Below are 16,586 nucleotides of genomic sequence, written 5' to 3' on the forward strand. Positions count from 1 at the left end.
ACCATTTCGTAATATGAATAACTAAATTTCATCTGGCATTTTTCCACACTAATATGTATAATCGGGGTGCCGCTAGGAGTGTCACAACGTGAAGGACTTGTGTGCTATATAAGAAGCCACCATTAAAATTGTTATTATTATAATTGATAAATTATAAGGTATTGACAAATTAAAAGATTTACAAGCGAAAAAGCTTTAAAATGTATGTATGGAAACCCTAACCCTAACCCTATACATCAGTCTGTTCCCCTGAAAAAAGTATTACATGATCAAATACCAATTTTTACTTTATCTGGCAGGGTAGGAAGCAAATGCAATGATGTCTAGTTGGTCAAAGTGGATAACTTGTGAGTTTCTGTGTCACACCTGTATGATGAAGGTCATATGCAAAGAATTGGTCGACTATTGAATGGCCGTAAAGAGGACAAGTTATGGGTTCAAATATTCATAGACACACCGCCCCCCCCCCAACCCCTCTTGTCCTAAATGACTTCTTGGTCTAGGTGAGAAGCTGAGTGAGACATTGCAAGGCATGTATTAATTAATCTGAACAAAGGCCTATTCTTATCACAATACAAAGAAGATGACCTCTAACCTAAACAGAAATCATTTGCAAGTTTATTAACCTATCATTAACTATCTAAATATCTCTTTTCTTTCAAGATTCAACCTACTATCCTCTTTGGTGAGAGTCTACCTACATGTATTATAATTTTTCTCTATACTTCCTCATTCTTTGTCACCATGGTTGCCGTGCATCGAATGGGAGTTGTGATCAAAGCATGGATCCAGATCCTTTATCTGAATGCCCTGCTGGCGGGGCTGGGTCAAAGGTCATACTCTCATCCATGTTTAACAAATCCTGCAAGGTTATATTATGATTCTCAACATGACCACTTGGAGTGGGTGTAGTCCCCATCCTGCTATGTGTAGCGCCCTCGTTTGGCCTGTCCACATCTTCCACAGTACTGTCCGATATGCTTTCACCAATCGCTTTCTCCTTGTCATCCTGAGGCTTCTTGTCGTGGCTACCACCATGGTCCCTACCGTGTTTGTCTTTCTTTTTACTTTTAGAATCCTTGTCTCGACTTTTCTTGTGCTTATGTCTGGAGCTTTTCTTCTTGTGATGCTTATGTTTGTGCTTGTGCCTTTTGCTTGTGTGCGGGTCTCCTTCCTTGTTTGGAGGATCATTAGCATCCTCTAGCATACGCTTGAGCACAGGCGATCTTGATGCTTTGGATGCGCTCACATGACTTGAGCTAGAAATGTCTTTCTTTGAACTATGTAGAGCATGACGATCTTGATGTGATTGTCTGCTAAAGGTGCTAGAAGTACTGCCGTTACGACTGCCATTCCGTGAACTTAACTTGCTTTCATCACTGAAGAAGTCCACAGAGGGCCCCCTACTCCTACTCCTGCTTCTCATGTTATCTTCCTCTCTGTAGTATCTCGATGGGTTCCTTGACCTCTCTCTCGATCTACTTCTGCTTCTGCTTCGTTGCCAGTTTCGTTCATCCCTCAAAGGTCTAGGGAGGTCTCTTGAACAGTCCCGTGATCTGCTGTCTTCTCCATATCTTCTGGAGTACGTTGATCGAGACCTTGACCGAGACCTTGACCGTCGGTTCCTAGAGCTAGAATAGTTATCATGTCTGGTCTCATAGTAGAGACTCCATTTGCTTCCCCCTTCTCTTACTTTACGGAATAGTTCATTTGGACTGTGGGAAGGCTTGTGATTAGAGGAAGATCTGTGCAGAGAATCATAGCGCGATGTGCAAGGACCGTCTATGTCATCAGCAGCATCTCTGCCTCTCCTGTTGTATCCATCACGTCTGGATCTGCTGTAGTAATTGTCATCTGAATCTGTAGACCAGTTACCAGCTCTGTTTGAAGAATGCAAACTTCTGGTATGTTTTGTCTTCTGTTTCCTCTTTCCACCAGCTTTTTCTTCTACGTGGTTTCTTTTAGGTGCAGTCTTGTCTTTATTCCTACTAAGCCTTCCTTTTGTCTCTTTCTCCCGTTTCCCATCCGATAAATCATCAGATATGGTTATGAAAGCAATGGGAGTGCGCAGATGGAATGGCTTTTGATATCCAACAATCTCTACACTGCCACTGCTTTCTGCACTATCTTCCAACTTTCTCCTGCCATGGGCACTGTCATGCTCTTGCTTGATCTGCAGGCTTCCTGAAAGAGTGACACCAGAGGGGCCTGGTTGATCGGGGTCTTGACTTGCAGGTGGCTCAGGGTTATGGGTAGAGGCTAGATCATAACTTGTGGATGGACCCACTCCGCTTGTAGCAGAAGATGGCCCGGGTAGGTCATGACTGAGAGAGGCAGACTGGGAACTTTCTGCTGGTATCACAAAAGGATTGCTGTCACTTTCATTATCATCGGAAATGACGATGACTTCAATATTGTTGGAATGGTTGTTCTCACTCTCCTCACTACTGCTATTCTCTTGTGCTACAAGCGGATGCTGAGGCCGGAGAGTGGCAGTGAACTGAGGGTTCTCGGGACGGAAGTCATACTGGGCCATCTGGTCGTAGGTGTCCATGTCATGAGGTGACCTAGCAAAGCTGGTGAACTCGTGGATGAAGTGTTCAGTGCGTCCATAGAGGAACGGCCTCAAGTGGTTGTGGAATTCCTCTGATTGAATGTCAACATTTGGAAGCAGTGAAAGAATGTACTGGGTCATGAATCGCACATGTTGGTCGTTCCCATTGAACAGCACCCCAAGGTCTCTCCTTAGCCAAGGGATAAGACGGTGTGTTACAGCAGGGTTCTCACGGAAAAACTGGGGAGAAGTATCCCTGAACCTAGTGAATCGGTTGGTTGCGATATGATGGACCCTCAAGCTGGCTGCATAGATCAGTTGACGGCGCTGACGGGACTCGTTTTCGCGGTGGATCCGCTCTGCCAGCCTGGCCTGGCGATTGAAAAGCTGATCCATGCGGGTCTCCCAGGCAGATCTTCGGTTGGTGGTTAGGGTAGTGTGGTAGCGAAAGCGAGCACCGTTACGATCTAACTCCAAAGACCCATTCTCCGTAGGCTGTAGCACGTACTGATCATATACATCACTAGACACTACATTGTGAATGATGGATTTGAAAGGAGTTTTGCATAGAGGGCATGTTGACTTCACCTTGGCCCATTCTCGTATACACTGGAAACAGAATCGATGAAAGCAGCCATCGGAGAAGGACTTGTCTTTGAACTTGCCCAGGCAGATCGGGCAGCATTGGTCAGGGGAACCTGATCTGGATGATGCATCGCTGTCAGTGGGTGCAAGGTCCGTCTCCTTCTTAGTCTTGACGCTTTTGGATGAGGCCTCGCTCAAAGCCTTCTGCAAACCTCTCTGCACACTGGCTTCATCCATTGCAGAAGACCTTCAGGACATCATCAGATACTTCAATCTGTAGAAGAAAAATGAGAAAACAATTGTATTAATGAAAACAAATTATCAAAACTAAACTAAAAATTGAGGACAACTAAAATGTGTTAATACTAGGTTGATAAATAGATATGCATGCACATGTACATATTCTAAAACCACACTCTTATTTCTAAGACACTCGTTTCATGATCACATCTCTACTCTCTACCCAAGTTATGGTGAAATATGACTACCGGTACACAGGGGGTTTTATGAGTATTTTCATTGATAACCATTTAATACTTCCAACAAATTATTTTAAAAAAAACACATGAACTTATACAAATATTTAAAAAGTTTTTAGAAAATTTAATTTGAAAAATAAAGATGAGGATGCATGTTAAAGGGGGAGTCCACTATGATATTTAGTTGGTTTTAATTGGAGCAAAATCTGATTAAAAATAAGAAAGTACTCATGAGTTTTGATCCATCAAACAAAAAATTGGAAACTATGTGATGTATTTTGCAAGGTTTCCTCCATTTGTTCTGTGCTACAGTAATTCAGAAATGTCTACTTTCCCTTTAAAAAATTGCTCAATCATACACGCGCCCTAATTACAATTATTGCAAATATTGTTTAAATACAATCCCTGTATGAAATAAATCTTTTCCGTCATCAATAACTAAGAAAATGAAAGTTTATGAAATTTCTGTACAGAGCAAATAATAATAATAATAATATGACAAATTTATATAGCGCTTGTGACAAAAGTTTCAAAGCGCTGTACATGTACACAAATCAAAATTACTTCAAACAAAATCGATATTACTAATGGAATTAACATTACTCAAATTACCAAGAAAACAAAATATTACCTACATAACTTAAATAATTATCATTACTTATATTAACAAGAAAATCAAATATTTCTATCATAACTTAACAAATTGACATTACTCAAATTACCAAGAAGATCAAACATTACTAACATTACTAAAGAAATTAACAAAACATGTAAATTCCTTGGAAATTAACACATTATATCAGTAATAGTAATAATTTGAAAAGACATAATGAAGGCATGGTAATATTTATTCGAACTTATTTTAGAGTTATTTGGGTTGCTTTTGGAATAGATGAGTTTTTAGATTCTTTTTGAAAATGTCAATGGTGGGTGAGTCCTGGATATGGGCGGGGAGAATGTTCCAAAGAGTGGGGGCACAGACTGAGAAGGCCCTGTCACCATAGCGGTTGTGGGTGCGAGGACCGCAAATTGGAGCGGATTGGAGCAAATTGGAGCAAATTGGAGCAAATTGGAGCGGATACTTCATACAACTTCTGAATTCAACTTCTTAGTTATGCCCTCATTATGTTCTCCATTGTGAATGTTTAAATGTTAATTAATTATTGCATAATGATTATGTCAAGTATTAGTATTGTGATCTCTCAAAGCTGTTTCAATTTTTTTTTTAAATTTGAATTCCAAGTCCTTTCACTAGCAATGATCATATTATATATAATTATTTATGGTAATTGTATATAATTATGTATTTACTTATTATTATATACTTATATACTTATATCTTTTACTTATTAATGATTTAATCTATCCATGTGTTTGTTTACCTTGTTATTTTTTTTGTTTGTTATGCATTTTATATTGTAAACTGACTTGTTTAGTCTTCATACTTTTTAATCAGTACTTGAATAAAACCAAATATCTATCTATCTATCTTGCAAGATACATCACAGTGTTGAAAATTTGTTTTTCCCTGATGACAACTTTAAAAATTAACAACTTTCCTACTTTTAATCGGATATTTCTAAAACTTTCATTAATTTGTTCCTCTCGTTTTTACTGTTTTTATAAATCTGAATTTATCAGGGTGCACTTCCTCTTTAATGCTGAAGAACATGTACTGTATAATACTATAAATGTGCATACATGTCAATGATACTTGGGCAAAGGCAAACATGTAAGGAGACAAATCTGTTGTATGATAAGATAAAAATTCAAGTTAAGTCATGATGGTGTAACATTAGTTCCATGACCAAGTTACAGGGGTTTTCTTTTCACTTTAGGAGTTAGTTTTACCTCTTCAGGCAAACTTTGAAACCAGGGGTTTGTTGATTTTTGTTTATCCTTGTCAGTGCATGTTGAATCATTTCCTTTGAATACGAAAAGTCATTCATGTATAAATGATGGCTTTAATGAGGCGACTTCAGACAATAGGCAAATAGTCAATAAAAAGTTACTTCAGAGTTCGAAGAAGAAGATTGTCGAATACCAAGGGACAAAAGGAAAAGGAAAAAAAAAAAAAAAAAAACAAACAAACATAAGTCTAAAAATGACACATGATCATGATGGCAGAACAGTATACAAATAGTGAATGGTCATGAGTGCAATGGTACAAGATTTTGCACGAGGTGAAAGATAAGAGACGCTATATTCAACGAGGCGCAGCCGAGTTGAATGGAGCGTCTCATCTTTCACCGAATGCAAAATATTGTTCCATTGCACGAATAAAGACCATTCACTATTTGTTTTATACAACACCTCGGACGTTAATGGGCTTAAAACAGTTTTCCTAGGCCTAAATCTCAGCGATTTTTTGTTTGTTTTCAATTGATGAAATTGCTGATAGTGAGCGTGCACTATTAAGCAGGCAGCAAACCACGCGCGTACCAACCTTTATGTTTAATGTGACGCGGAGTGCAATTTCGTTTGATCCTTCCGCACCATTGCACTCCGACGTCACTTAGCTCACCATATACTTAGTACATCGTTAGTGACGTCAGAGTGCAATGGTGCGAAAGGATCAAACGGAATTGCACGGCTGGAGAATGATGCCGTTCAATGGTACTTTTAGCGCATGTCATGTGATCAAGAATTGACCAATGAGGTTGCAAGAATCTTAGTAGGCGTTGTATAAATACTACTGAATAAAGTACTTTCTTCTGTTTGGAGCTAGAAGAGCAATATCTCAGACTTTTAAAAACAGAGCTAATGCCCTTCTGGCTCCAATATGAGTAGAGGTCATTATCTAACAGTTTATCTGAAACTATGGCATGTAGGAAGTTAGACCATTTCTATTTATACAGTATTTTAAAAAGAACAATCAGTTTAATCTTGAATGAACCCAGGCCAGCCTTGTTACTTTTGTCCAAAAAAAAATGCAGAATCGAGATCTACTCAGAGTTCTGTTATTTTCTTGATTTGTTTGATTGTTTGTTGGTTTCTTCTTCTTTTTTTTGTCGCTTAATGGCAGCTTTACTATACTCAAGTTTGCGTGTACTTAAAACATTTAAGACACCCTTAATTGATTCTCAAAAACCTCAAACATGACTGTACAAATTACAAAACTCACCAAAATTCACTAAAAATCTGCAATTTAGTGACAGTAAGTAGCAGTAAAATATAATCAATTTAGATTTGAAATAAGCTTGAAAGAATAATAATCCATTCGTTTTGTTTGATTTTATCAATTAAAATTTCAAAATAATATATATACCTGTATTTTAAAAATTTGCATTCCAACAATGCAATTCTGTTATTAAAAGACCAGTTATGGTCATGCGATTGCATTGTGAAAGAAACGTTGTGGAATCGATCAGAAAAGGTTGATCATCTAGCATCTAGCATGTGCAAGGTTCTGGAATCATCAAAATGATAAGAAATTTGGCCCATTCTTCGTAAAGTTACAAGCACTATACACAGAAAGATGTATATGGGACTATCCTATATCTCTCACAGACCATGAGAGAAACAAATTTACCAAATATATGAATTAGTAGGCGGTTTCCCGGCAAATTGTTATCATCATGTATTAGTCAAAACATATTCTTTCACATGATTGGTAATGAGAGCTTCCATTTCATTTTTTGAAATTCGGGCATTTCCAATACTGGTCTTTACCTTTAATCACATCTAGTTTGATGCCGAATTTTTCCTCTTTTTTTTAACAGCTATTTTTTTTTTTTTTTTTGTAAATTCAATTTTCAATAATAATTATATATCTTAATATGGATCTTAAAGCAAATACATGTACATGTGTATTAACCATGTTTTGCCTAATGTAATTATGTAAAGCTTTTTATATTTAAATATCTATAATGAATATATCAATGACATTGCGGTTTGTGCTTTAGGATTCATTGTTTAATTTTGTAGTCGGTTTAAGTTGGTCTAAAAAATTATGCTGCATTTACGGTATTATATTTGTATTATAGTTTATTACACTTTATCCGATTATATATCTAGTTCTCCATTTCAGCCTATTTATCTGTCCCTTTTATTGTGTAGTCTCCTCGCCAGCTTCTCTTTCTCATTTCTCTATGCCCTCTCTCTCTCCCCCCTCTCTGTTATTATCTTACCAGTCCTTCTAATCTTCTGTTACATTTGTCTTATTGCCTTCTCCTACGCGATCGTTCTCCTTCAATTATCCTTTAGTCATCCATTTCAATCTCTTCTCTTGTTTCTCTTCTTTTCTTTGATCATATCCTTGATTATTTATTGTGAATCGCCATTTATATGTATATGTTATGCTTTTGAATGTATCTTTTGCAAATTCAATTTGTGTCAGCCTCTGGCTGCTATTTGAATGTTTTTTAATCAATAAACCATATCATATCAAATCAATTCAACTCATTGATGTTGTAAAAATACTAGAAAAGGTTTACACCCATATCAAGACACAAGAAGACAGGAAAGCACTGCAACGCAACCTAGACAGCTTATGCGATTGGGCAAAGAAATGGCAGCTAAAGTTCAACGAAAGAGACAGAAAATTTTGGTCTATTGTCAACAGTGCGAGTACTCAAGTATTCAAGTACTCGTCGCAGGCTTGCAGCCTTATAAAATATAATTTTTCCCGATCATTTTGTACTTGCAATAGATATACCTTTTCCTTATGCATTGCAAGCCTCTAAAAAAATGCTCTAGTGCATGGTCAATATAATATGCATTTCGACCAGCACTACTTTTGACTTGTGTAATTGTATCACGTCACGCCATCGAATGAAGACCTAGACCAAAAGTTCTTGGCTCTTGCATTGGTATACATTCTGTAGTAATAAAATAGTCTATACTCCTCTGGTCAACTAGAAAATCTTTTGTAATTTTCTGTCTTTAATAAAAAAAAATATTTTTAATTTTAGAAAAATTATAGATTTCTAAACAAATAGATCTAGATCTATATTATTATTAAAAAGTTAATTATAATTAACATATTTCTCAATCTATTCTTACTTGTCTAGTCTAGTCTAGCATTTGAAAACATTGACAGATACTACATTTCCATAATATTTCCTTACTGATCCAAAAAATATATCTCAAATCAAACTGTTTTCTCTTTAGGCCTTTTTTTTTTAGCTAACTGGTGAAGTCGGCCACATACAAAAACACGGAGGCACAAACAAAGCAGTCTCAAAAAGGAGTAACACAAATTATAGTACACGGGACTGATGTAAATGAATACAGACACATTCACCCAAACACATTCGCATCCCACAGACTTCTGGAAATATTCAGAAAATGAAGACAGAAACGTTTATTTTGAATTACTCACCTTGTAGATCGATGTATACTTTCAATAACTAAATCTCGATAGATGTCTATAAATATCTGTAATAGGACAACAAACGAAGAAATTATAAGGTGTTCTGATATTGTGTCTAGCCGAACTGACTGACGGAATACATAATTTCGTGACGTCACACTACGTCAGCTACGGGGGTGGGGTCAAAGTGAATGCAGTCAACCTGTTACTAATGTCGTGTTGCTATTAAAAAATGTCCACAATCTTATGCTTTTTACTTCTAAGTTTCAGTATTTCAAGCATTAATACAAAGAAAATCTATATAACGTCGGTAATATAGGTCTCTCTAAATAGATGCATGATTGTGGACTTTTCAGTAGCCCCTCCCCCCTCCCCCACAAGTCTTAGTCTATATTTTTTTTTCATGACTTGCAAGTTTCACCTGGCATCTTATAATAAACTGCATTTTCATGGAATTTTGTATCAAGCATACTCATTGTACTTGAAGGGGAGAGAACAAATTCCAAATTTCTTTTAAGAATATTGAAATCGTTTATTTTGTTTCTGCTCCAAAACACTAGAACAAGGCTCTCTCCTATTCTGAAATCATTACCAATTGTGTCAAACAGTAAACAATAAAACAGAGTAAATCAACTCTTTTGAAACCATATATGAATATAAAATAACTGCTTGGTTATACTCTCTGGCGTACTGATGGGGGGGGGGGGGCTTGTGGCAGTTGCCCCCCCCCCCCTCAATAAAATTCAAACGTGGTTTGTTTCTAATTCGATACAAGTAATTTACAAGTGATTTTCTAGGGTTTTTCTCATTTTTGTATGCGTTTTTTGGAAAATGACATCTTCCCAAATTTATAGTTAGGCAAAAAAAACTTTAAATTGCCCCTTTTGACATAGGAAAAGAGCCCCCTTTTACATCAGATGAGTGCCCCTTTTTATTTCAAATAGGTGCCCGTTCAACATTCTTATACGCGCCTCTAATTACCACCTCTGATAATACCTTTGCCCCTAATTCTCCTTTGTAATAAGTCGTGACCCTTCTCCGTTCTCATATTAAGTGCCTGTTTTCATCTCTGGTGAGGGTCCCTTATCAGGTGCGATAAATGCCCCATTTTTACCTCTGATAATTCCTCTTTTTACTTTGACACGTGCTCCTTTTCTTTTCTAATAAGCGTCATTTTCCCTTTGTATAAGTGCCCCTTTTCCCTTTCACCATTGTGCTCATAATTTAAAGCAACTAAGAACAACTTCTTGCACCTAACAAAGGGCACTCACCAGAGAAAAAAAGCAGTTATGAGAACGGAAAAGGGGCAATTGTCAGAAGAAAAATGGCACTAATTAGAAAAAATAAGTTGCACGTGTCAAAATCAAGGGGCACTTATCAGAAATGAAAAGGAGAACCTATCACAAAGTTAAATGGGGCGCCTCCCAACTTTGAATAAGGGCACTCATCGGAGATAAAAAGGGGCACCTATAAGAATGAAATTAGTACAAAGGAAAAGAGGTGCTTGTCAATTGCAATGGACACCTCTCAGATTTGAAAAGAGGAAATTATAAGAGATGAAGGGGCACTTATCAGAGATAGTCATGATAAGGGGCACTTCTTGTACCAAAAAAGAAGCACTCACCTGAGATAAACTCTGAGGCACCTATAACACAGGAAAATAGGCACTCATCGAAGGAAGAGAGGCACATGTGACATTTTATTAGAGGCATCTATCAGAGGTGTCAGAAGGGGCATTTATGAGAAGGGGAAGTGGCTCTTATTAAAAAGGAGAAGGGGGCATTTATCAGAAGGAAAAGGGCACTTATACTTATAAGAAAGGGGAAATGGGGGCACGCGTACGTATCATAATAAAAGGAGGCACTTAACAGACTGTGTAAGACTGAAGCGGCACTCATCAAAGATGAAAAGGGGAACTTATCTGAAGTAAAAAGGGGCACTTTCCCTATGTAAAATGGGGCACTTAAGGAGTATTTGGAAAAAGTAGGGGCACTGTGACCCTGCCCTCCAGGCTCCGCCGCCTCTGGTCGAAATACACATTATATGGAATATCATTCTGATGCATATAATTTGTTTTCCAAACTTTTAAAGTGGAGACGAGAAGAACCCAAGAGTAATATAGAATGATGGCCGAGAAGAGAATAAAAATAAAGATAACAAGCAGTTCAAGAATATAGGAGTAGAAATTAAAATATGATCGGTATTCATAGGCTAGTATTATGACAAAAGTATGACATTCCGAACTTTGTAGTAGATAAACATAGTGAAAATAGAAAAAAATCCGAGAATTTTAAAAGAAATCCGGCATATAAAAAATTAAACATGATGATGATTATAGGCCTGTTAATTTATATATGAGAATCTAAAATTGCAAATTGTGCAATTACTGTATGGTATCAACTCTCCAAATGGTTTAAAGATTTGTCTTCTTCACCCCCAGCACCATGGCTGATGGGGGCACTTTATATAAATACAAGAAGCTCTACCAGGGCGTTGTGGAGGTGGGGGATCTTTCCCCTCCGCTTCAAATACGCTAGTGGTTTTTCTAATTGTTGTAATTTTCCTCTAATTATATAACTTTGTTTTGAAAATAGGGCCTATAGGGGATCTATATAAATCTAAGTATTTTCCTAATGCTACAGGCATATGGGGTTCATAGTCAGGAGGGACCCCCCCCCCCACCTCCCCCCCCCCCCCCCCCCCCTCCATATTCATGAGGAAACTTGGAACTTAAAAAAAAATAGGAAAGAAAAGATTATTGGCGTTTTGCTTAGTATAAGTTTTAATGACTTCTAGTAAGTATGGGTTTTACTTTTAATTTGGCAGCGAGCCGGATGAGAGTTATTCTATTCGCGTTGAGTGTCGATGTCGCCACCATCATAAGCTAGCGCTAGCTAGCTAGCTCAATGCATTAATTTCATATCAAAGGCCGTGGAGTCTGGGTACGAAAGCTGTGGACGAAATATGCTGGTAGAACGCTTGGATTGACCTATCCTAGACATGATTTTGCTGAGCAGAAGAGCCGTTGATATATTTATATCATTAGTACGTATATTGGTGTCCATGTTGAAGTAATTTTAAGAACAAATTTATGTGGAGATATGACAATATGTTTGCGCTCGCGTTCCGGCCAATTCGCCAAGCGCCAGTTGTTGTGATCACGCCCGATCGACACGTTACATGACCGCTCAGCTCTGCGCCCCTATGCTCTCCCGGTGGGGCTTGACTCGAGGACGGTAGTTTTCTTGGAACCTTGGCGCTCCGCGGATCGCGGAGAGCAGCGCTGTTTACAGTACAGACTTCTTGTTGGGGGCCGTCAATGGCAACATTAATATAGAGACGAATGTAACCGCCAATAAATAAGATGAAAGATATGGGGAGATAGAAAGAGTTACTAGTTAGGAGAGCCGAGAGTGAGAGGAGAAAAAACGTGAGCATTATTAAGTAAACAAAAAATGTGAAAAAAAAAAAAATTTATTTAAATTAGAAAGGGAGAAAAAAGATGAACGATTTGGGGGGGGGGGGGGGGGAGAAAGAGTAAGAAGGGGGATAATACAAATAGGCCTAGGCCAAGTAGGCCTAGTGAAGCTGCGAGAAAATTAGTCAAGAGACTCTGAACTGAGAGGTCGAGAAACCAAGGAAAGATAGGGAGAGAGTCGGACATTATGATTAATGTTTGATTTTTTTTTTTAATAATATGAGCTAATTAATGAGATACGTACCTTGTCTAATGGTGGTAGGTTTTGGGATATTAGCATGCAAAATCAAACATGAATACACCCTTTTACGGTTAAGGCCACCATCTTAATTTATGCGTAACCACTGAACTCTAAACTTTGTTTAACCGTAAATTAAAATGGCGCCCATGTCTGCGCATGCACACTGTTGTAACCGTAAACCGGTGTATTGTCAACTTGATTCTTTCAGTCTAACCTGTTATATGAATATTTAAACTGAAAAATAAAATACATGTTATGCTTTGGGATATGCCCAGAAACCAAGAGTTTATCTTCTTACAAAATGATCTAGTTTCAACCCCTCCTTGTTTTGGATGTTTGTTTTTTTCTTCAGACCTTGGCCGCTATTGTTCTTATCGCCTGGGGCTTTGTGATCTATGCTGGGCGTATTACCGCAGTCAAGACCTATCCTGAGTTGGCTGAAAACGTCTGATTCTAGAGGTATAGTATTTCTTTCATCTCAGTAGGGGATTGAAGAAGGACCCATCCACCCCCCCCCCCCTTCTAAGTTCTAACACCCATATCTGATATACAGTACCTGAGATAAAATCTCCCATTTTGTTCCTGTGCCCAGCTTTTAGATTTTAGACCTGAAAAGGCAGAATTTTTTGGGGGAACCACCCTAGCCACTTTGATGTGAAAGCTAAATTTACCTCCCGGTACATGCCAGTTGCCTTTTAGGGAGCTCTGTATGTAAGTACATTGTAAATTGTAACCCTATTGAATAACGTATTTTTGCACATTTGAGACTGTTAGCAGGGCCAGCCCTATATATATATATATATATATATATGTATCCGACTTTCCATATTGGGGCAGGTCCAAGCTATTTGGATTGTGACGTACGGGACATTCAGAGACTTTAAACAAGAAATAACAACAGATGAAATTATTTATATGGCTATCTTTTGGTATATTAGTCTGTGGCTATTATGGGCTAGTTCATTTGTGGAAAGTTTTAGTTCTGACCAACTCTTTAATTAATTTTTAATGTAATTAATGTGCTGCGTGACGTACGGTTTGCAGTAGACTTGTAATGATCTCAACATGTTTTGAACATTCTTCATTTCTTCTGACTTATTCCAGCCTAAAGGCCGAATACTTCAGGCTATGGCCTCAAGAAAGGAAAATGTTTTAAAGTAGTGCTGTAGCCGAACCGCCGAACATGGCACTCCCGAACCGAACCGAACCGAACCGAACGCAAAGGCTTGGTTCGGATGTTCGGCAGAAAAATGTAAACGTTTTTGCAAGCTAATAAACTTGTCATTTTGTACCTAATTTTCATGTCATGATTGCTCATTTTATATTTACTTTTTTCTTATTTTCCGCCTTTGTGATTTATGCCTATCCAGTGGTGGGCGCGACTTCACTGGCGCCATTTAAATCCCAAATCCTGACCACGCTACATCGCGATCGCAAGCCATAAACAAGAATACATGTGCGTGATCAAAACATGTTCAGCTCAAGCCCATTCAACAAAAAAATAATATTTTAATTGTAACAATATCGGACAAATTTTGCAATATAAATAATGAAATAAATATCTATTATAGTATGGCATTTATTTATTCAGGAAAAATAGGGATTTTATATTTTTCCTATTGAAAATAAAAACTTATAAAAAACAGTTATTGACGAGCCTGATTTGCTATTCAAGATGGCATTTTTCATGACTCTAACATTAGCAATGATTAGACAACAACCGTCTCGGAAAATCTTTAAAAAATATTATTTATCGACAAATTGAAAACATGATTCTTTTAAAATTGAAAATAAAACACGATTCAAGACGGAAATACGAATGTAAGAAGTACTTTTCTTCACAAATAATTACGTTTAGAGCAGTTTTGGAATGTGAAATTTGTGCTGGTCGGAAGCAGTGTGCAGAAGTCCTCCGTGCTGGTCGGGCCGGCTAGCCGGCCCGCCCAGTGCCAACCGCCGTGGCTATAACGCGGCTTGCTATTATATTACCGAACCCCGAACCGAACCGAGTTCGGGTGAAAAATTGCCGAACTCTGCCGAACCGAACACGAACATAGCGTCTGACTTACAGCACTATTTTAAAGCCCCACTGCACTACGTATACCTACTTGCGCCCTCTATATAGCAAACAATGACTAAGCAGTGACCGTTGGTCCCCCTTGGTCTTCTTTTTCTTATGTTAATTGAGAGTTGATTTGATTAGATAACAACCTGTCATCGACCATGCAGGGAGGTCTAATCCCTCCTGGCCAAACTAGTGCAGATAGGCTTTAATTGTTCTTCATTTATTTTGAATTCACTGCAGGCTGAGCATCTGATACTCTAGTCTCCGACCTCAAGAAAGATGGAGACTCCTCCAAGAAAATGCCAGGTGGTGATGAGGAAGATCAACCTTGGTGAGAAAGCAACCATGCACAGGTGTGTCGTTCCCATCAAGAGACTCCAAATCAGCAACAGGACGTCACTGAAATCACAGCGAGGAAGCAACAAGCTGTCCCACGTCCAACTCCAGAAGCTACAGGTTCTCCTGCAGAAGTTGAAGCTGAGCAAGGACAGACTTGACAAACCGGTTGTTGTCCAGGGTGACAAAGGACATAGGGAAGACATAGTGGAGAAAACTCTTTTGACAGTACAGCTTCGGAAACTTAGAGTGCTTCTCAACAAGCTGAAACCGAATGATCGATGTGACATCACGGTAACGCAAGACACCAAAGAGAATGAAGAGAAACCTGTGAAGAGTAGTCTTTCCAATGTTCAGCTCCTCAAATTCAAGGTGTTGCTAAGCAAGGTGAAGCTGAACAAAGATGGCTCGATCATGGCTCATGACAAGAAGAACAGAGACAACATGGAACGAACTCTGTCCAATGTCCAACTTCATAAACTGAAAATACTTCTCAGCAAGCTAAAACTAAGCAACGACATACAGGATTCATCCATCATCGTCGATAAAGAATGTGGAATTGTGACATGCCAGCATTCCTTTTCTGCGATGAACAAAAAGCGTTTCCGAGTTCTTCTAAGGAGACTCAAGCTCAACAACATTCTGAAGGGCCATGACCACACTCTTTTCATCGATAAGGAACTGGGCTTTGTAACGAATCCTTACCTTCTCCCAAGCTATTGTCGAGGTCATGTCTGTAAACCCCATCATAGCGTGCTCAAGTTCCGAAGAAGCCGCGCCAGGCAGTGCCGTGTACGCATCAAGAAGATAAACCTGTAACCACTATCTCTTCTTACGACTCAGAGATCGTTCTCCATATACATTTTTTTATCTTTTCAGAATCAGATCTTATTTTATTTTCCAAGGTTTTCAGAGCTTTTTCTGAAAGAAATAGAGGAAGGTTACGCAGATATAGAACATTGCTATATTTGTCTCAATGAAATACCTGCCTGCCTAGTGGTAGACAATGACTCAAAACCAATATAAATCATTAGCCGAATGATCATTGATCAATCAATCCTATCGATAAGTCTTTGCTTAACCCTTATTTTAATTTTGGTGTGAATTTATTTTGGAATATCAATATCTCTTAGACAGGTACTATGAAAGGTAATTTTTGTTTCTTTCTTTTATGAAGTACCGGTAGTTGGGCTAACTTTGAATAATAATTACTTTTTAAGCAAGTCTTAAAGGTACTATGTCCCATTTGCAGGCCAACAAAATTAAAAGGTTAAATTCCAACGGCATTTGAAAGATAATACTAATTCAGGACTTCCCTAAAAAAAGGGGTCTTGAAAATGTCTTTAAGTGGGAAAATGCTACTATTAGATGTTGAATCGACTTAAGAGCTATAGAGCCAGTAAGTAATAGTCTGATTTTCAGACCATTGTACCAAATGGTAGTACGTTTTGCTGTGCAAAGATTCAATCAGTTTAGTTTTGGCCATTACAAGAAGTGGGTTATTGATGTAGAAAAATGCTCATTATTATATGTA

The 16,586-nt window shown here is 38.1% G+C and overlaps 2 protein-coding genes across 2 annotated transcripts; one reads left to right on the top strand and one right to left on the bottom strand.

Moving 5' to 3' along the window:
• Positions 1–8: 8 nt before the first annotated feature.
• On the bottom strand, positions 9–9,074 carry LOC576802 (E3 ubiquitin-protein ligase Topors). Its single transcript, XM_003724364.3, has 2 exons — positions 8,942–9,074; positions 9–3,413 (listed from the first exon to the last, which is right to left on the bottom strand). The coding sequence occupies exon 2, from the start codon at positions 3,374–3,376 to the stop codon at positions 776–778; it is 2,601 nt and encodes an 866-aa protein (XP_003724412.2). The 5' UTR covers positions 3,377–3,413; positions 8,942–9,074; the 3' UTR covers positions 9–775.
• Positions 9,075–11,842: 2,768 nt separating this feature from the next.
• On the top strand, positions 11,843–16,350 carry LOC115928839. The gene is made up of 3 exons (XM_030996830.1): positions 11,843–11,977; positions 13,004–13,110; positions 14,957–16,350. Exon 3 carries the CDS (start codon positions 14,996–14,998, stop codon positions 15,869–15,871), a length of 876 nt encoding a protein of 291 aa, XP_030852690.1. The 5' UTR covers positions 11,843–11,977; positions 13,004–13,110; positions 14,957–14,995; the 3' UTR covers positions 15,872–16,350.
• The last annotated feature ends 236 nt before the right edge of the window (positions 16,351–16,586 follow it).

Source organism: Strongylocentrotus purpuratus, unplaced genomic scaffold (genome assembly GCF_000002235.5).
Source record: "Strongylocentrotus purpuratus isolate Spur 01 unplaced genomic scaffold, Spur_5.0 spur5_scaffold_3, whole genome shotgun sequence".
NCBI classification, from domain to species: Eukaryota; Metazoa; Echinodermata; class Echinoidea; order Camarodonta; family Strongylocentrotidae; genus Strongylocentrotus; species Strongylocentrotus purpuratus.